Below are 20,420 nucleotides of genomic sequence, written 5' to 3'. Positions count from 1 at the left end.
CACATCTCATCCCTAGTATTCTCAACTGTTATCATATCTCATCTCTAGTATTATCAACTGTTATCATATCTCATCCCTAGTATTCTCAACTGTTATCATATCTCGTCCCTAGTATTCTCAACTGTTATCATATCTCGTCCCTAGTATTATCAACTGTTATCATATCTCGTCCCTAGTATTCTCAACTGTTATCATATCTCGTCCCTAGTATTCTCAACTGTTATCATATCTCGTCCCTAGTATTCTCAACTGTCATCATATCTCGTGCCTAGTATTCTCGACTGTTATCATATCTCGTCCCTAGTATTCTTAACTGTTATCATATCTCGTCCCTAGTATTCTCATCTGTTATCATATCTCGTCCCTCGTATTCTCAACTGTTATCATATCTTGTCCCTAGTATTATCAACTGTTATCATATCTCGTCCCTAGTATTATCAACTGTTATCATATCTCGTCCCTCGTATTCTCAACTGTTATCATATCTCGTCCCTAGTTTATCAACTGTTATCATATCTCATCCCTAGTATTCTGAACTGTTATCATATCTCGTCCCTCGTATTCTCAACTGTTATCATATCTCGTCCTTAGTATTCTCAACTGTTATCATATCTCATCCCTAGTATTCTCAACTGTTATCATATCTCGTCCCTAGTATTATCAACTGTTATCATATCTCATCCCTAGTATTCTCAACTGTTATCATATCTCGTCCCTAGTATTATCAACTGTTATCATATCTCATCCCTAGTATTCTCAACTGTTATCATATCTCCTCCCTAGTATTCTCAACTGTTATCACATCTCATCCCTAGTATTCTCAACTGTTATCATATCTCGTCTCTAGTATTATCAACTGTTATCATATCTCATCCCTAGTTTATCAACTGTTATCATATCTCATCCCTAGTATTCTCAACTGTTATCATATCTCATCCCTAGTATTCTCAACTGTTATCATATCTCGTCCCTAGTATTATCAACTGTTATCATATCTCATCCCTAGTATTCTCAACTGTTATCATATCTCGTCCCTAGTATTATCAACTGTTATCATATCTCATCCCTAGTATTCTCAACTGTTATCATATCTCATCCCTAGTATTATCAACTGTTATCATATCTCGTCCCTCGTATTATCAACTGTTATCATATCTCGTCCCTAGTATTATCAACTGTTATCATATCTCATCCCTAGTATTCTCAACTGTTATCATATCTCGTCCCTAGTATTCTCAACTGTTATCATATCTCATCCCTAGTATTCTCAACTGTTATCATATCTCATCCCTAGTATTATCAACTGTTATCATATCTCGTCCCTAGTATTATCAACTGTTATCATATCTCGTCCCTAGTATTCTCAACTGTTATCATATCTCGTCCCTAGTATTATCAACTGTTATCATATCTCGTCCCTAGTATTATCAACTGTTATCATATCTCGTCCCTAGTATTATCAACTGTTATCATATCTCGTCCCTAGTATTATCAACTGTTATCATATCTCGTCCCTAGTATTATCAACTGTTATCATATCTCGTCCCTAGTATTATCAACTGTTATCATATCTCGTCCCTAGTATTATCAACTGTTATCATATCTCATCCCTAGTATTCTCAACTGTTATCATATCTCATCCCTAGTATTATCAACTGTTATCATATCTCGTCCCTAGTATTCTCAACTGTTATCATATCTCGTCCCTAGTATTATCAACTGTTATCATATCTCATCCCTAGTATTATCAACTGTTATCATATCTCGTGCCTAGTATTCTCGACTGTTATCATATCTCGTCCCTAGTATTCTCAACTGTTATCATATCTCATCCCTAGTATTCTCAACTGTTATCATATCTCGTCCCTAGTATTATCAACTGTTATCATATCTCGTCCCTAGTATTCTCAACTGTTATCATATCTCATCCCTAGTATTCTCAACTGTTATCATATCTCATCCCTAGTATTATCAACTGTTATCATATCTCGTCCCTAGTATTCTCAACTGTTATCATATCTCATCCCTAGTATTCTCAACTGTTATCATATCTCGTCCCTAGTATTCTCAAGTTATCATATCTCATCCCTAGTATTATCAACTGTTATCATATCTCGTCCCTAGTATTCTCAACTGTTATCATATCTCATCCCTAGTATTCTCAACTGTTATCATATCTCGTCCCTAGTATTCTCAAGTTATCATATCTCATCCCTAGTATTCTCAACTGTTATCATATCTCATCTCTAGTATTCTCAACTGTTATCATATCTCATCCCTAGTATTCTCAACCGTATAAATTCTATTTATCTCACCTCTTTGTTGAATCCCTGGGTGATATGGTATTCCTTGTTTGTCCATTAAACTAACATCAACCCCAAGTGATTTCCTCAGTTCCTCTTCTGTCATAAAATGTCTACCAACCACATCAGGTGATCCGGTACTCATCAAACCCAGGCTGTCCATCAGTTTGAGCTTCTTTGTTGGATTGTGAGCTGCAGCAGTTGCTGCAATCAAAGCTGCATCAGGGAAACCATTGTGTAGAGAATGTGCATACATGTGTGGTAGTTCAAGTGGACCGTGTGCAAGAAGTGCTGCTGTGGTTGCTGGATCTTGTTGGTTGTTGCAGTGTGCTCGGATGTTGTTCTCAAAGTAAGGTTGTGCCATTCGGTGGTCTAGCTTGAAAGAACCAATGTAGAAGTCAGGTGCTGCATTTGGGTGTGAACGATAACCTTTCATATGAAAGACTGATCTAGAATTGCGGGAATTATCGAAGTATGGATGTCTTGGTTCATACATGGGTGCCTTTGATTGTTTTGGTAAGGAGAGATCAAGTGGTTGATCCCCTCTTATCAAATTGTTGGGTACTGGTAGGGGCACAGGTGAAGAACGTTTCTTGGTGAGAGGAATTGGTTGGTCATCTGACAGGTGGGCTTTCATTGACATATCAAGTCCGTTTTGGTGGGCTTCAGGTGGTATACCAACCATAAGTAGTCCGCCTCTATTGTGATTGATATCAGTTCTTGCTGGTGGTAACCGTAGTGAGCTTGCTGTGCTGATTTGTAGTGGCCGACCACAGTCAGGTTCATCTTGACCTTGACTCATTTCATGGTCATTGGAAGACTGTTTCTTGTCCTTCTCCTCCCCCTCCCTATTGTCAAAGTTTCTATGGAGACTGTAATTTTTGTCATCCTCCTCCTCATCATCATCATTGTCATCTTCTTCACTTGCTATAGAGGATGAAGTACTCTTGTTGTTATGGATACCTTGTTTTGCCCGCATCTCGATGAACCACTTCTCAACTTGACCTCTTGGCATTCCTAATAAAAGTGAAATTTTCTCTAGACCATCTTCAGATGGACTTTGAGACATAGCAAAGAATGCCCTCAGTGCATGCTGATGATTTTCTGAAATTCTGAAACCATTTCTTTCCATTTCATTCTCTTCTTCGCGGATCATGTCTTCAGATTTTTCTGAGTTGTTGTCAGAGTCGTCAGACACCTCTTGTTCTTGTCTCTCTTCCCCTTCACTTATATAGCCATCTCGTACCATTTCAGCCTGCATCATCTCTCTTTCCAAATCCCTCTCTGACCTCATGTTATCAGTTTCTTGCATAGCTACGACTTCTCTCTGAAAATTGATGAATTTTGTTAAAGAAGCGTGATTCTTGACTTTTTTGACGTCTTCGTTTTGCTCACACAAGTACCTTTCATGTTGATGTAACTCTATTGGATTATAGAAAAGTTCTTGACAGTATCTACAAGCATTCTTATCTTTCTTTATATGTACACTAGCAAACGCTTCCACTGCTTTGGCTTCATTCACTTTTCGTAAAGTATAATCCACTATACTATAACTTTTCCGTTTTCCGTCATTGCTGTCACCTTGACAGCTTGTCGGACTCTTGGAAGACAGACGTTCTCCTGCAATATCTGGAAGCACAATATCGGTGGGTTTCATACCACCTGGTGTGGGACTGGTTACCTCACTCTCTGAATTTGACTGCTTGACTTTTTTTATTTTTGCAACATCTGTATTTTGTCCTTCTTGTTGTTGCTTGGAAACAGTAGCACCGACAATTTGAAGGACTTTCTTTACTGCATCATTAGGTGGGGATGCTGTCATGGCACTGGAGGGTTTATCTTGTGATGAGTTTTCCCCGTTTTCAGGAATGTTGACATGGATTGGTATCATAGTATTAGATGGACTTGCAACCATGGACGGCTTGTCTAGATGATCATAAGATGTGCCATATGTATGCATATATTCAGATGTACTGATAGGTGGTGCCGAAATGGTAGAGTTTGTTTTCCCATTCATGACTTTCACGGGCGCTGCTTTTTCAGGATGAAGTGGTGTAATATATTTCAAAGGTGTACATTTCTTGCTACTTATATGTGAACTGTATGAACCTGAGTGTGAGAAGCGTTTCTTGCATGTTGGACATTCGTAGGGTTTCTCACCACTATGGATACGTAAGTGTTCCTTCAAGTGATGCTTGTATTTGAAAGCCTTATGGCACTCACCACATTTAAATTTGCGATTGCCAGTTGAGTGTGTCAACATATGTCGTTGAAGTCGATAGATGTTTACAAATGCTTTGTTACAGATCTCGCAGATTTGGTCTCTGCCAGGCATATGAGTTGCCATGTGACGTTCGAGTTGTGATTTGTATGCAAAACTATAATTGCATTCAGAGCAGGCAAAGTTGTTGGCATTCTTTTCATGGCGATACTTGATGTGTTCTTTCAAGGAGGTTGCTCTCTTGTAGACTCTTTCACAGTATGGGCAACTAAGGATAGTATCTTCACTGCCGTCTTCACCTACTGACGGATAAGAAAAAATCACACAATTACTATTCGGCTCAGATTAGGAACCATTGTAACAAAAATTGGAGAAATGGTATTTAAATCCAGAGAGTATCTTTTACATTTAATAGTGTGTAACTTTGCAAGGAACACAGAGAAAATATATACAAGGAAACCAGATAGTTCTTTCTCCTTTTGATTAATCCTGAAATATTCACGGGATGACTCAGTTATTGTGAAATAAAACGTACACAGCACTGAAACAAAGACACTTCATCAATATCATATAACAATTAAGTGAAAAAATGTCAATTTACTGTCTGTTGTTGTTTTCATTTGACAAAATACCACACCATCATTGTCAAAACTTAATATGATACATTGACTTCGTTATTTTGTACTAAAGTTTGTTTTCAATGATTGCTATTGGTACCTGTTTTTTAGTGGTGATGATTGGCACACAATTCATTGATAAGAAGTTCAGAATATTGAAGTGTCACACATGATTATTTTCTAACTTTAAAATTTTAAAGTTTCACTTCTGTTTAGAAATTACAAATAAGCCGTCAATATGAAATCGTGTTTATTTCACTTCAGAGGACAAGATGATAATGGTAGTATATAAAATGTCTGAAATATCACTTGGAAGATATCTTCATCAACACTTCCATGGTCAGACTGATGACATTCAAGTCACCTATGGGGGCAGTATTCATCCCATACTAATTTTGTGTCTCTACCATCATGAACTTTTATCACCAGCTCAAACTTGAAGTCACCACAATGGCACTACTTCAAAAAGTTTAAAAATAAGTATTCATAAATTTGCTGAAATCTGAAACCAAAGTAATTATCACATAGTAAGAGTAACTAACAACTGGCTGGTATCCCTGTGTAGTATAGGACATATAATGATATGATGATCAGTTTAAATGTGACAACCCTGACATGGCCCCAGTATTGACTCAAGTTTCAAACTTTCACCACACCTCATCATAAATAGGTGACTGACTACATAAAACTTCCCTAAACTCATGAAGATGACTAACAAACATTCCATGCACCACTACATTTTTTATCAACTAATCTTCCCTGTCATAGCGGCCATCTGCCTTGGTAAAAGTCTAATTTTGGCTCAGCCGGACAGGAAGGAACTGTTAACACACACCGGGACAGGTTCAGGTAGTGGCCTCTCCCTTTGCTGTCCACTTAACTCATTTTGATATCCACATCAACCTTGGCAAAGTTCATGCTGTTTATACTTTCATGGAGCCACCATGATTAATGTGGACAAGCGTGTTGGGGGACAGGTACCGTTTGAATCTAAACACCAGTCAGTTTTGGCGTCCCTTACCAGTCATTAACATCGGTGTACGCTTTCAGTCGGCCCATTAATATCAACATATGGACAATAAATCATACTATAACTCATATACAACTGACATACCATGACAACGTACTTTCCTTAATTCTCTAAACCACCTTCAGTTTTCGGTACTTGCCGACACCAACTCACATAACAAACACGTACACATGTAAACCACTTTCATGAGAAAACCTGACTCTACCGAAAGTGACATTCAGTCCATTTAAGGCCAAAATGATTAATACTAAGGTCACGTTAAGGAGATGTATCTCTAGTAGGTCAGACAGGTCTTAAAAGTTGGTTTTTAATTTTGCTTAATTTCTTTCTTTTTTTTAAATTTACTATCATCAAAGTGTCAAAATTTAAAGTGATATACAAATTTCTTCTTTGTTATTAATTGCAAAAATATGTTAAAGATTTCAAACATTTTAGTTTCAAGTGGAGTAGGAATAGAGGATAAATTTCACACTCTAACTGACAGGATAAGGTAAAAGAAATGATTTTGCCCAGACTTGCTTGACCTGAATTCCAACTCCACTAAATTCAACCAGGACTCTTTACAAGTGTTTAACTTGAGATTTTCCAGAAAGCTACCAAGTTGCCTCCACCCTCAGATCAAAACATTCAAAACAGACTGCCACAGGGCAAACTGATAATTCATCTTTATTTTAATTGTGTCCTCTGGCAACGTGAATCAATTTGAGTCTTTACACCGCTTTTGCCATTCTCACTTGACCAGGTAATTTGTAAGTAAATTAAAACTGATTGAAGCATCTGATTTCAAAGGCCATTGCACCTTGTATCCTTATGTACAGGTCTCCCTGCAGGCATCCCAGGTCATGTTTTAATTGCACTTGTGTTTTTGTGCATGCCTACAATCTCGGAGGTAAGAGAAATGAGTCACGTTAAAACAACCTGAGTGTTGTTTGCCACCTTTCTCCGGAGGTGGCCCAAGGATTCTGTTACCTTCCATATTTACCCACTTTCCTGTGAGAAACTTCAGCTCGATCACATCCAGCTGTGATTAATATATCATCCTGCCAGTAAAAACGTGGTATGGTATAATACTAACCTGAGATGTCGTGTTCATTGTCCACTTCCTCTTCGGGTGCTTCAGGATAGATTATTGCAGTGTCGCTACGACTGAGGTATTCTTGTATATTCATCCCCCTGTTCAAACCCCTCTGCTCTTCCTCTTGAAGTTCCTTATTGCTTTGGTAACCATCATCACCATGGAAACTTTCATCATTGCTGCTCATCTCCTCCTGATTCAGTTCATTATCATTGCTATGGTAACCATCACTGTGGTTACCACTGGCATTGTCTCTACATTGTGCTTGCACATTTTCAGGTTCAACATCATTGTCACTTATTTCTTCTGGTATTTCTTCAACTGTCAGAGGAAAGGGAAAGATATTCTTATTAGTTGGACTTTATATCAAGACAGGAAATTACATGTATCAGCAATTATCATCATTTGATAAAAAGCAAGTGTACAGGATTCAGAGAAAGACCACACCTTATGAGAGATAATACTCTTAGCAGAATTAACTTTCATGTTAAATTTCACCATTTATTGACTGTGTCTTTGATGACTCGTGAAAGAATGGAAAAGTTAGAAGTCACCTCAGGTCTCACATTTTTATGGGTTTAACATCCCATTTGACATGAATAAATTACAGAAAAGTTTGCGTTCCAGCTATAAATTTCCACCTTCAACAATACAATGCTAAATTCCATATCACTTATTTCAAGTTTACAAAACATGTTCACCCTTTGCTTGCTCCAGGGTCTGTGTGCACTAATTTATTATGAAAACCTAACAACACCTAAAGTTAAGAGTTTCGATTATAGAATTTCCTAAAGTGTGTGAATCCCTGCTATTAAGTTTTTTTCTTGTTTCATATCACTCAAGGCCAGTTCAATATGGTTTAAAGTCATGCCGCACACAGCCCCTGGGGATTGCATGTGCCCATATCACCTTACACATGGCTCCACTGTTCTCAGCTTGGACTGTTTATAGAAGCAACCAACTAGCTGGAACAGGTATCACCTGTTTGCTGCCTTCAAACTTTGTAGCCATCAAATAGGAGAAGGTAAATAAATTAGTCACAGACAATATAAACAACTGTCTTTAGGTTGTATATAACTGATGTGATAGCAAGGACATTGTTTGGTGTAGAATTAAACAAAGCCTATACTAGGTGTAAACTGGCCACCTTCCTGTGCACTGTCATCAGGGCTAACGTCAAAACACTTTCTTATCTTGCCATGCCACAATTTCATGACAATGTAAACCATTCACAGTTAAATTACCACATTCAGTAAATATTGAAAAAAAAAGGTACCAATGTGTTTACTTTGAATTAAATGAAACCTGATTTTGTATTACACTGTGATATCTAGAAATCCCAGGTATCATCAATCAGATTGGAAGTAACAAAAACATTTTATCATGTGTGTTAGGTGAATTCTCTGCATTTTGTCTGTCAATATTTGTTGTAAATTTATCATCTATGCAATTGAACCATACTTGTAACTAAAAATAAAAGTACAAATGAAAACTGCATTAAACTGACTCAAAGGGTATCCAAAATGTCCAACTTAACAGAGCACCATAAGGTCAGTAAATGTCTAAAAATGAAAGTGTTTAGTAATCACACTGCTCAAACCTAATAAGTTGCTAGTTCCTATATGTAGTTATCAAAACAACATGAAAGTCTGACCGCATACCTCAAACTGAGCCACATATAAGTGGAGAATCATGTAAAACAGTAAAACTCAGTATTTCAGGTGTTTGGAATGCAATGTGCTAAACACACCATGATTCAATAGACACACAGACCAATGGCAAACAAAGTAGAAAATTCAATTTAGCATTTCATCAGGAAATAGAGTGTACTAAGAATGAAATGACATAGAGGTGATAATCACTTCACTAATAAAATTCTCACTTCCAGACAAATTGCTCATTTCCTGTGAGCCAAAGGTAGTCATGTGTAAAATATACACAACTACTCCAGATTTTACTAGTAATATTATACAATTACATTTTCCAATGTCTGAAAACTGCCGCATAAACACACAAAAATATAGATTTCTATTTATAATTATATACCTACAATGTACAATTCAATACAAATTCAAAAAATTTAGTACGAACAACTGCAAGATACAATTAAATCACATATTTTTAATAATATTGATGAAAAATTTGAAATACATTGCTGAAAAAACATATGCCATATTTGTTATTATTAGAATAACTAATTTTTTAGGTTGGATTCCATGCAACACCAATTACAATATGTAAAGCTGTGTATCAGATTACCATAAATTAACATATCCTTAACACCACTATCACATGTATAGAAAGAAAGCCACAGAATGGAAGCAAGCAGTTCAGATCGTTTTTTTTTTCAGATTACATGATAATAGGGGAGAGCTATATTTCAAATGATACACAATCAAAAAAAGGACAATCGCATAATCTTGCCTTGTGGACAAAAAGGACACATTGTATTTTAAATCAAATCCCAAAAATGGCTTCATTACAGATGAATAGTGAATTAGCCAGGTACAAACCACTACCTTCATTAACTTCATTATTTCCCCTCATTTGGTAAATTATCTTCATCAAAATTGAAATTGGAGTCGTTATGTTGGTCAAAGGACACACAAGGTATGTATTCAACATGCTGGCAGTTTTAATGAGTTGTGTTCCACCTTGTTTTCAAATGGTTACATGGATCCTGACAACAACAGGTAAAACTGCCTAGCTTCTAAAATGGAATATAGCAGTCATGTCCTCCTGAAATGTTGTTTTCCTTTTCATCTGATGAAATAGTACTTGAAGATCTTACTAATGGAGTAATTTTATCCTATATGCAGCTTTAATTGATTAAAAAAACCCTTGACTACAGTTTCCCATCGATGTTTCTAATTTTACAACGACTCATCAACTAGAAACTGTACCCACTGACGAAGCGAGACATCTGTATTTAGCTTAAAGATCAAATGACAAAATGAACAAAATTACCTTTCTAAGTGGTTTTTTAAAATAACAAGTGAAACAACATGAAAACTGTCTAGACTTCTTGTCTATATCTTCAGGTAAAAATTAGAAACAATGAACTCTTTCTTGATGACAGACACTTGGTTATCTGTCAGTATTTAGCAATTATACTGTTTGGTCATAAAACAAAGACTTTCATAGAAAAATTATATTTTGCTACAAGTCCTTATTTGGAAAACGTTTTACTGGAGAAAACACTGTATAACAAATGGAAATATTTTGATAACAAGCAACCTGTTTTTGGATACATATTTCTCAGAATTGTATACAAAATTTTTCAATGAATACATGGCAGTTTTTTTTTAATTTGCAACAGTTTATGTAAATTATGGTCACTGTTGGTCAGGGTAATATCAAGAAGTATCTCAACATTTTCATATCATGAAAAAGACGACTATGTTTCTCATGAATAATCACTGAAATGAATACTTGTGGTAAAACATAATTCATTTTCATATCTTCTAAAGCTGTAACTTTGCATATAGTTATGATTTTGATTTGGAAAAAAAATTGTATTTAATTGCATAGCTTGGTCATTGGTCAAGTACAGGTTTGAACAGAAATCGTGATGGTTTCATTTGTAAAGTTAGGTGGCCTTACATACATATGGCTGCCAACACAAAACAGGCAGGTGCAGGTGATGTTGGAGATTCATAATGGTAGCATCATTATTAATATGGACACATGTGATGCCCATACAAATACCTCCTTCACAGTGCTGTGTGCAATATCAGTCCACTTGCACACGTAGATTGTCATCATCAGTTGACCACTCAACTTGAAACTTCACAACCCCTATCACAAGGTGAATTAATGGAAGTCAAGATGGCTACCAGTCGGAGCCAATGTGTCCAGACTCGCTGGCTACATATTGAACTTTCAATTTCAAACTGTCTACCTAAAGCCAATCTTTATCATAAAATGATAACATTTCTACCAATTATGAACTTCACTTGGTTAAACTATAAAGCCTGAGTATGGCTGCCAGTCATACATGTACATGTATCAACAAACAGACTCTTTAATTGTCATTTTTTTAATGAAAATATACGGACCAAACTCACAAACCATATACCCTACAATCATAAATATGGTGGATAACATTTCAATTTGCATATTTTTATTGTGTATTTATTGTGTTTTCCATTTTTTCATGTTAAAATGGTGGAAAAACCTAGCAAATATTCATTTTTAACAATTAAAAATGGCAGAATACAGTTAAATGCACACGGAAGCTGAGTAATTGCACATTATCAGGATTCAAATCTTAGTGATGGAGAACAAATATTTGTTTAATTATTCAGAGTCATAGATAGCTAATCCTTTACTGATAAATTGCACCTTTAATTTATTATCATTTCAACAGACGGCTTTAACTATACACATTGACAACATTTTTTTACCACGAATTACACACTCGTGAATGAAGAACCTGTGTGACTGTTTTCAGAGGCATTGTACAACTGTGTGTTCAAGAAAATCATTGTCATTCAATAAACCATGGCACTTTGAAATGATAGCAAGTGAAGGGTTAATATAAAATGTACCAGTAAAGAAAACAAATTGACAAACAACATAAGTACAAAATGTATATCCCTTGAAGAGATGGTGAACGTGTGTGTATGTATGTATGTATGTATGTATGTATGTATGTATGTATGTATGTATGTATGTATGTATGTATGTATGAATGTGTGTGTATATGTGTGTACGTGTGTGTGTGTGTGTATGTATGTGTGTACATGTGCATTGAATGGATGGACAAGTCTGGATGTACAGATAGGTAGATAAATATATACTTGTTCGAAAAGGACTTGGAAGAAAGACAGAAGAAACTCTTTAAAAAACTTGCGTTGCTGACCTTTATACATAATTATACAAGGGTATCACGTTATGTTTAAATTGACACATTTTCATAGAGTAATCCTCTAACTGAATTCTCTCCACATTGTAACTTTATTGTTTCACATCAGGATGAAGGATTGATCAAACTTGGACTATTTTCCAAGCAATTGATTTACATGTAGTTCTTATCCATGTTAACCTTAGTGTAGATAAGGACTTTCTATGTCACACATTATCAGAGCTGCCTTCGATGAAATGTGACGGACAGACACAGAATAGGACTACTTGTTTCATTGAACAACACAACAATACAAATGAATCTACCATGTAATACCATAGACAGTGGAGAGAAGTTCCATCGTAATACTGACCATTGTCAAAGATATAAAACTTGAAAAGAAAATGAAATATAAAAAAAAATTGATGATCATAAAATAAAGATAGCTAAATCCAACAAAATCTTTTTTACTGAGGATTTATGCTCAACAACTGCTTAATAAATTCAGACCATACTTTGTGTTCCACTATAGCAGCAAATGAACACAAGAATCTATGACTAGTTTATCATCTCAGAGGGCATCTTCAGGAAGTCTGAATCAAGGTAATCTTCTGTTTCAACATTATTTTTAACAAAGAAAAATAAATGAGTACATAACAATGACTTTAAATTTGAAATTAATATGACAGAAAAATTACAGGCAAACTATACAACACATTGTACAAAGTGACAGAGGATTGAAGATTAACACCAGTGAAAATACAATAAAATGCTCTAGTAAGTTGGTACAGCCTTAACACCATATATGTCATAAGGTTACAGGGGCCACACAGTTATAACACTATTAGTTAACTTGTGCTCAACTTCCTTTGTCTACACTTAACTTTACTCACTTAAAAAACCCACTCTCCTTCAACTTTCTAAAACCAAACTACTTGTTTAAGTTGTATTTTTCCACCTCAATTTCTGGATTAAAGAATTTGATATGTAAGTCGCTTACTAACTGTAAGGCACACTCAAATTGTGGGAAGGTAACTCAACATAATGAATTGATACAATGTATCAAATTACGCTCTCAATCAGCCCACCACAAATGATGATGTTTCCATATGTAGCATTTCATGAAGCACTGACTGACTCTGGTCTTCATACTACCTTTCGTGACCTGTTCCCTTCCCTGAGTGAGTCATGATGCTGGGAACCGACTTATATGGCTTTGTTCAGGTGACTGGGATCGTGAGATCAAACCTTTCTCATATTCCCCCTGCCACATTTAGACAGCAATGCCACCCTGAATAGAATCATATGATATATGGAATATCATTTCTCACAACGGTTACTGGGGTCACCCAAACTTTTCATCATCATACTCATAATTATCACCTTTCCTGACAGACTTGCTATTTTTATGTGAGAATTAGATTTAAAACTTCAGTTTGTTCTTTTTGTTATTTATATACACAGGAATGATCTGACAGAAATGACAAAAACACTCATAGCCATATTGATGAATTGAATTCAAATTTATACAACATGATAACTTTATTGTCATATTTTGTACTTTAAAAGTTGACAAATTAAGTTAGAGAAAAAACAGTCGGGGGACAAAAAACTTTCTCAGCATACTTCATAAAGCTTTGAACATGTCTATTGTTTAAAAGTTTCATTGTTCAAGTTTAAAAACTGCCATTGAGAAAATCACAGCACTTCTATCGTGAAAAGATAGGTTTCGTTGAAATCTAGAAAAAAATTATTCTTAAAAAGTTTTACAAATACTTTTCAACGACATATTTAAAGTTGTTTTCATACTTTGACACTGATTCTCAATTTAAAAAAACTTTCCATTCATTTTAACTTTTCCATTTTCACTTCCTTTGTACCTCAACTGGATTGCAGTTCCTTCTTTTTGGTCAACAAAACTGTCTCCTTGTAAATGGTAATTAAACCTCAGGTTTCAAATGCCGATTCTATAAAAGTTTTGATGACTTCACTTTCTTTATGAGTCACAGGTCAAACCTGGCATATCGTGATCGGCCAACGCTCTTGTCGTCACCAACAAAATATGAAGCCAATTACGTTGACTCAAGAAATCAGCCAAGAATCACTCAATAGGGGGTTTATTCTGATAATCAAAACAAGAAACCTACGCTACCTTAACATTGTTTTTTCTATAGAAACTTCTGATATGAAAAATCAGCAGTGTGAATGACTTGTGACCAGCTGTTGTCAAACATAATCCAATCTCCACTGCCATACCTAGCTACTCAGGAGAACTGGGCAATCAACAACAGGAGTGTTATTTCAAACTTTGTTTATTCAGATAGGACTGAAGGTGAATTTGGCAGGGACTAACATGAGACAAGAACCCCTACTGTCATCAACTCAGGCTTGTCTAATTTAGACACTCAATTCTTTAATTAAAGTGAATTACTTGGTCAAAATCATTGGCACAGATTAAATTATTTTTTCAAAAAGTATCACTAAATTGGTAACATTCCTTAAGAAATAACTCTGAAGTGAGATTTCTGGTAGAAGACTTGTTTGATCAGAAGGTGTTGGTTTTCACATGCGTCACTTATACTTGGGGTTATCTTCCATAGAGCAGTGAAACCAAGGCTGGTTGGACAAATTCTCCACATATCTCCCTCGATAGCATCTGAATTATGCTCTAGGAATGCATGCAATCAGCTGGTCATAGGTAAAAGGTATTAACTGTTATTAAAACAAGGAACTCAGTTGGAGATTTCTAACAAAAAGGACTAGTTAATAAAACTATCACCATGGGGCAAAGGTTTTCTCAATCATTTCTTTCTGTTGAGGTGGAAAAATCTCTTTCCTGTTGACAAAACTTTTGAACAACTGGTTGCAGTGATTTATTGATCTATAAGATTATCCCTGAACTCAATCAAATTGACTGCTTTCCAAAATTTGTTTTTCTTGCTTAGTTGGAAATCTTATCAGTGTAGTTTAAACAGCTATCAACAGTTGAAAGCAGTTATACTAACTCTATAATCAACCAACTATGTACTTACTAGTGTAGACTTTGTAATCTGTGAGACTATAACCCAACCCCAAGGTAAACAGACAGACAAAGCAATCTGTTTACCCAGACTTCTGAATTTGTTACAAGTATTTCTAAATTGTTATAAAATAGCCATAACATCTAGGAGGCAGTTGTCTTTGTCAAACTGTCTGAAGTCCAAGAGATAACAACAAGGGAAGGCCCCAGTGTTGGCCTCCACCAACGTCGTTGCATTCAGGTAGTATGGAATTATGGTTCTGACGCACTTTATTTTTACTGTTCCGCTAGGTATAATGTTACTTGTCCACAAAACAACCAACACATTGAAACTTCAATTTAATGACCATGCAAAGGTCTGTGATGAAAATAAAATTCATGGCAGTCTATGTGGCACCACAGTATATACATTGTATAGGCACTGAAGTCAAAATATTACATACTTCAATTTGATCAGGTGTTGGTACCATCTAGTAAACTATAAACTTGTTTTGTAAGTTCTAGACTAAATATTCTACATAAAATGCATAAAAATCCAAGACAAATCAGGTACAATAACTTCAAAAATGCACAGCGTAAAATTTCTAATTGCGTTATTTACATGTAACACCTGCTGGTTTATTAAACAATACTTCTGACATCTGGAAAACTGGCCCTTCTATTTATTGGTCATTCTCCCTCCTCTACTCTATACCATTGACACTTGTCTGACCTTTTGCACAAAATCATTCTGATCTTTCACTTTTTGAGCGACTGTGTCGAATATGAATCTCTAACACTTTGTAAAATTGTGAGATAATCTTAGAAAACACTAAGAAGAAGTGTTGAAAAGGAGGGCAGAAAAGCCGTAATTGGTACCGGTAGGGGAGTCCATTCACGAAAGTGGGCAGCGCATTAGATGCAGTGTATGGAAGCACTATCTATTGACAACCGTACTTAGCGTATACCTTCCTTTGTCAATTATAACAAAAAATATAGTATTAACATCATCCCCTACTTTTCTACCTTGCTCTCACCTCTCGTTTATTGCTTTAAATCTGCTAAACGAGAAAGGAGAAAAAGTTTGCAATGAATCGGGCCAATCTGAACAGAATGTGTAAAACATGGTACAACAAGCTAAAATTCTGCCTTCTTCTGCTTCGCATGCGGGACACTCGTGGAATAGGTGATGTAACGTAATATACAGAAGGGACCATCTGTCCAGTCTGAACTGACAAAGGAAGGCAAGGTAATCCAGAAAGCGCTAACGAAATGAAAACAAACAGCCACGGGAAGCCGTTTAAATTGTCGCCCGATAATCAATCTCATCAAGCCAGGTATGCGCTAATAAAAATAAAACTACGGAAAACGGGGCCATTGAATCTCTACGGGAGGGTTCAAACGCGACGAAATTGGACAGCCTGCCCGCAGGTCTGCGAAACTCGATTGAACATTCGGTACACATTGTCTGAAGCGGGGGACAGTGATCGGGACCGCGGAGATGTTCCTGTGGAAGTGCGACACTTCACACTTATATTTCCGCTGGTATATATTGCAACACACCGTGTATCACACACGTGAAGAAATTAAATCGCTCACTTTATTTTTTAAATATGACTAAAAAATACGCACACGGATACAAAATTTAAAAGAATCGAAACAGCTTGTCGGATTACATGGCCACGTTTTCTCTTTGTTAACACCTGCAGTAGATTAATTATGCAGTCGACTTTCGCTGTCATTGTTCAGTGGTCTATATCATTGTCGATGTATCACTCACACTTTCGAAAACAGTTGGTCGAGAAAAAATAATCACTGATACAATAAATAAAGCAAAAAGTTTGCTACGGTCTCAAAGCCTATCACCACTTTGATGATTCCATGAATTTGATTTAATCAAGCGATCTCACATATAATCAATAGGCAAATAGTCGTAATAGACACAAAGATCCATTCATAACAGTGCTCGTACGCAGACCAGGTATATCATTGAAAGCAGCTACGAACAATGTGTATAACGCGCACATCTTGATCGCACTAAATTTGCCATTTCAAATTGTTCCACGGCAATCAAAGTTCACAGTTTGATCAAAGTTGTGATGGTTATTACTTCTGACATTCTGGAAAATTATTCCTACCTTTTTTACGTCTTGGGTTAGCTTGTTTTCTTCGTGTACACCTGGGGCCCTCCGCCATGTTCCGATTCATTGAGTTGATTGAGAAGATCCTAACGCATGCGTAGTATGGTACTCTTTACGTCATTGATGGGACTTCCTATTTACAAGTTGATGAAAAATCCACTTTTATTTTGATAGGTGGAAAACCTTGTACCATCTGGAAGATATTTTCCTTCAGCAGATCGCAAATTTAGCCAACATTTACAAATCGTGGGTGATTTTAATGTTTGCTTTGCTAAGCCAGAGTAGTTGTGTTTCGCACATCGTCACTATGATTGAATACACTCTATTTTTATGCAAATACACGCCAGGTGTGCGTGCGTCCTTTGTTTGTATTCATGCGATGCCTCTTGAAATTGGCATCATTTAATCTCCGAGCTTATAAATCGTGCTTTTCGTCACATGAAATGTTCACTCGGAGGTAAAATATGTCTCGAAAATGTGAATCTGTACGACAAAGAGTACCGAGAGCGAGTCATGCTTATGGACTTATTTAGTTCTACTGACACCTGGTTTGCGGCGGAGGAATAAACTGAGCGGGTTCATTGGATGCTGTAGCTCGGTACCAGTGTCTGCGGAAATATGTCTCGCCGAAAACAGGCTGCCCCACGGCCGATCAAGCGTAAGTTCACTTTCATTAGTCGACGATTTAGGGTGATAGTAATCACCTGTATGACATGATTCTGATTTGTTTCGTAGACGATCTTCGATTTGACTTACGATCGTGAAACGCAAAATGTTTAGGTTCTGCAGATTGTTACTGATTGGCTGCCATTTTGAATATGTAATGAGCCACCAGGTTTAGTCACATCATGCATATGTAAAAAGGCCAGAGTTTTCGTACGTGGCATGCATAGCGATCAGATCAGGTGGAGGACATTTGTGAGGTAAATTGTATGCAAGTTTTATTTATTTTGATGTCCTGGAAAATTAGTTGAACTAATTTCTTGAAGGGAGATTATTGTTGTGTTGTTGCAAAAGTTAGTTGTCTAATTTAAATCAATAACCTATGATTCTTGAAATCGTTAATTAATTTTTCATATATGAATATTTTTTATAACTTTAGAATTAAAGATTTATTTCCCCAGACCAATTTATTTTCAGTAGTTGAATTGAGTGTGTGTACATTGTTAATAAAATAAATAAATAAATAAATCAGTACTAATTATAAGACCAAAAAACTTGCTTAGAGTACCACTTCATTTCTACTCTTGAATAAACAAAGGTGAACTTTTTACACACATTTTTTAAAATTATATTTTATGAATATTGTAGTAGCCTGACAGATGTAATGATAGTTTTTTGGACTTGAGCATTATGAAGATGTTGAGGAAAAAATATGGAAATGGCCTACAAAGAAAATAACAATAACATTATTTTTTAATGTTACCTTTGTGAAATATAAATTTTGACATTGCCAGGAGGATACATGTACTTGTTTAATTTCAGTTTAAAATCAGGTGTTGGTTGCAATGTAAAGTCATTGAAAAAATAACCTTTCTGGTAATAAAATTTATAACATAACCACAGCACTAACATATGCTTGAATCATTGACTTCAGGTGGTTTGTTTTACCCCTGTAAAGTCAAAAAAATTATGTCAACATATTGTGGTGTGTTTGTGAAGTCTATAATTGACTTGATATGTTATTATCATTGCTAGCATCATGGACTCTAGGAATTCATACCTGTATTATTGTTAGCATTGGACTCTAGGAATTCATACCTGTGTTATTGTTGTTAGCATTGGACTCTAGGAATTCATACCTGTATCATTGCTAGCATCATGGACTCTAGGAATTCATACCTGTATTATTGTCAAGCATTGGACTCTAGGAATTCATACCTGTATTATTGTTAGCATTGGACTCTAGGAATTCATACCTGTATCATTGCTAGTATTGGACTCTAGGAATTCATACCTGTATTATTGTCAAGCATTGGACTCTAGGAAAGGAATTCATACCTGTATCATTGCTAGTATTGGACTCTAGGAATTCATATCTGTATCATTGTTAGCATTGGACTCTTAAGAATTCATACCTGTATCATTGCTAGTATTGATTTGGACTCTAGGAATTCATACCTGTATCATTGCTAGTATTGGACTCTAGGAATTCATACCTGTATTATTGTTAGCATTGGACTCTAGGAATTCATACCTGTATTATTGTTAGCATTGGACTCTAGGAATTCATATCTGTATCATTGTTAGCATTGGACTATTAAGGATTCATACCTGTATCATTGCTAGTATTGATTTGGACTCTAGGAATTCATACCTGTATCATTGCTAGTATTGGACTCTAGGAATTCATACCTGTATTATTGTTAGCATTGGACTCTAGGAATTCATACCTGTATTATTGTCAAGCATTGGACTCTAGGAATTCATACCTGTATTATTGTTAGCATTGGACTCTAGGAATTCATATCTGTATTATTGTCAAGCATTGGACTCTAGGAATTCATACCTGTATTATTGTCAAGCATTGGACTCTAGGAATTCATACCTGTATTATTGCTAGAAGTCGACTCTAGGGATTCATACCTGTCAACTCTATGGAGTCGTACCTGCTTTCTTTGTTGTCAATAATCGGCTGATACTCAACTTCAAACAAATTTTGATGTTCTTACTTTTTTTTTATTAGCTACTGTCACACAATAAAATCATTTTGTAAAAAACTGTGATAAATTTAGATCGAGCAGAAAGTATATCCAAGTTTTTAACGAATTGCTTGTCAGAAAAGCTTTTCCCGGATTTCATTTCCTCTCCTCTGAGAATGAGGGATATTTTGAAAATCCTCTTTGCTGTAGTAATACTAATCTAATTCTTAGAAAAAACAACAATGAGAGGATGTGACATACTTTACTGGTTGCTTCAATTTCCATGTGGGGATTAACACATGTATATGGTTATTTGGTAGTCTATATAAGGAAGTTGATAGTTTGGAGTATACATATTCAGTATCTGTATCAGCCTTTCATCTGTAATTACATCACCCAACTAAATGAATCAAAATACCATCTGTACATATCTAGGTTGTATCTCTACCTTTTAATGTTTATATCACCCCTACTTGTCCAAGTTTGGTATGGCCCCATTTTTCTTGCAGGGTGGTTAAAAGTCCATTGTACAGTCAGGCAGGGATTG

The 20,420-nt window shown here is 35.8% G+C and overlaps 2 protein-coding genes across 3 annotated transcripts in view; one reads left to right on the top strand and one right to left on the bottom strand.

Moving 5' to 3' along the window:
- LOC144447233 (zinc finger E-box-binding homeobox 2-like) overlaps positions 1–17,289 on the bottom strand; it is a 32,110-nt gene extending 14,821 nt beyond the window's left edge. The window contains exons 1-3 of one of the 2 annotated variants that reach the window (XM_078137134.1): positions 17,229–17,289; positions 7,247–7,567; positions 2,316–4,826 (exon numbers count right to left, since the gene is read on the bottom strand). In XM_078137134.1, the coding sequence (XP_077993260.1) occupies positions 2,316–4,826; positions 7,247–7,567; positions 17,229–17,286 (2,890 nt within the window). In that variant the 5' untranslated portion in view covers positions 17,287–17,289. The remainder of the gene's footprint in view (positions 1–2,315; positions 4,827–7,246; positions 7,568–17,228) is intronic. The other variant, XM_078137135.1, reaches the window with a different exon arrangement.
- A 415-nt stretch (positions 17,290–17,704) lies between these two features.
- LOC144447221 (uncharacterized) overlaps positions 17,705–20,420 on the top strand; it is a 56,924-nt gene continuing 54,208 nt past the window's right edge. The window contains exon 1 of the mRNA XM_078137123.1: positions 17,705–17,889. Coding sequence (XP_077993249.1) covers positions 17,850–17,889 — 40 coding nt within the window. The 5' untranslated portion in view covers positions 17,705–17,849. The remainder of the gene's footprint in view (positions 17,890–20,420) is intronic.

Source organism: Glandiceps talaboti, chromosome 16 (genome assembly GCF_964340395.1).
Source record: "Glandiceps talaboti chromosome 16, keGlaTala1.1, whole genome shotgun sequence".
Taxonomy (NCBI): Eukaryota; Metazoa; Hemichordata; class Enteropneusta; family Spengelidae; genus Glandiceps; species Glandiceps talaboti.
The sequence above is the reverse complement of the archived record's forward strand: the minus strand, read 5'-3'. Positions and strand labels throughout refer to the sequence as shown.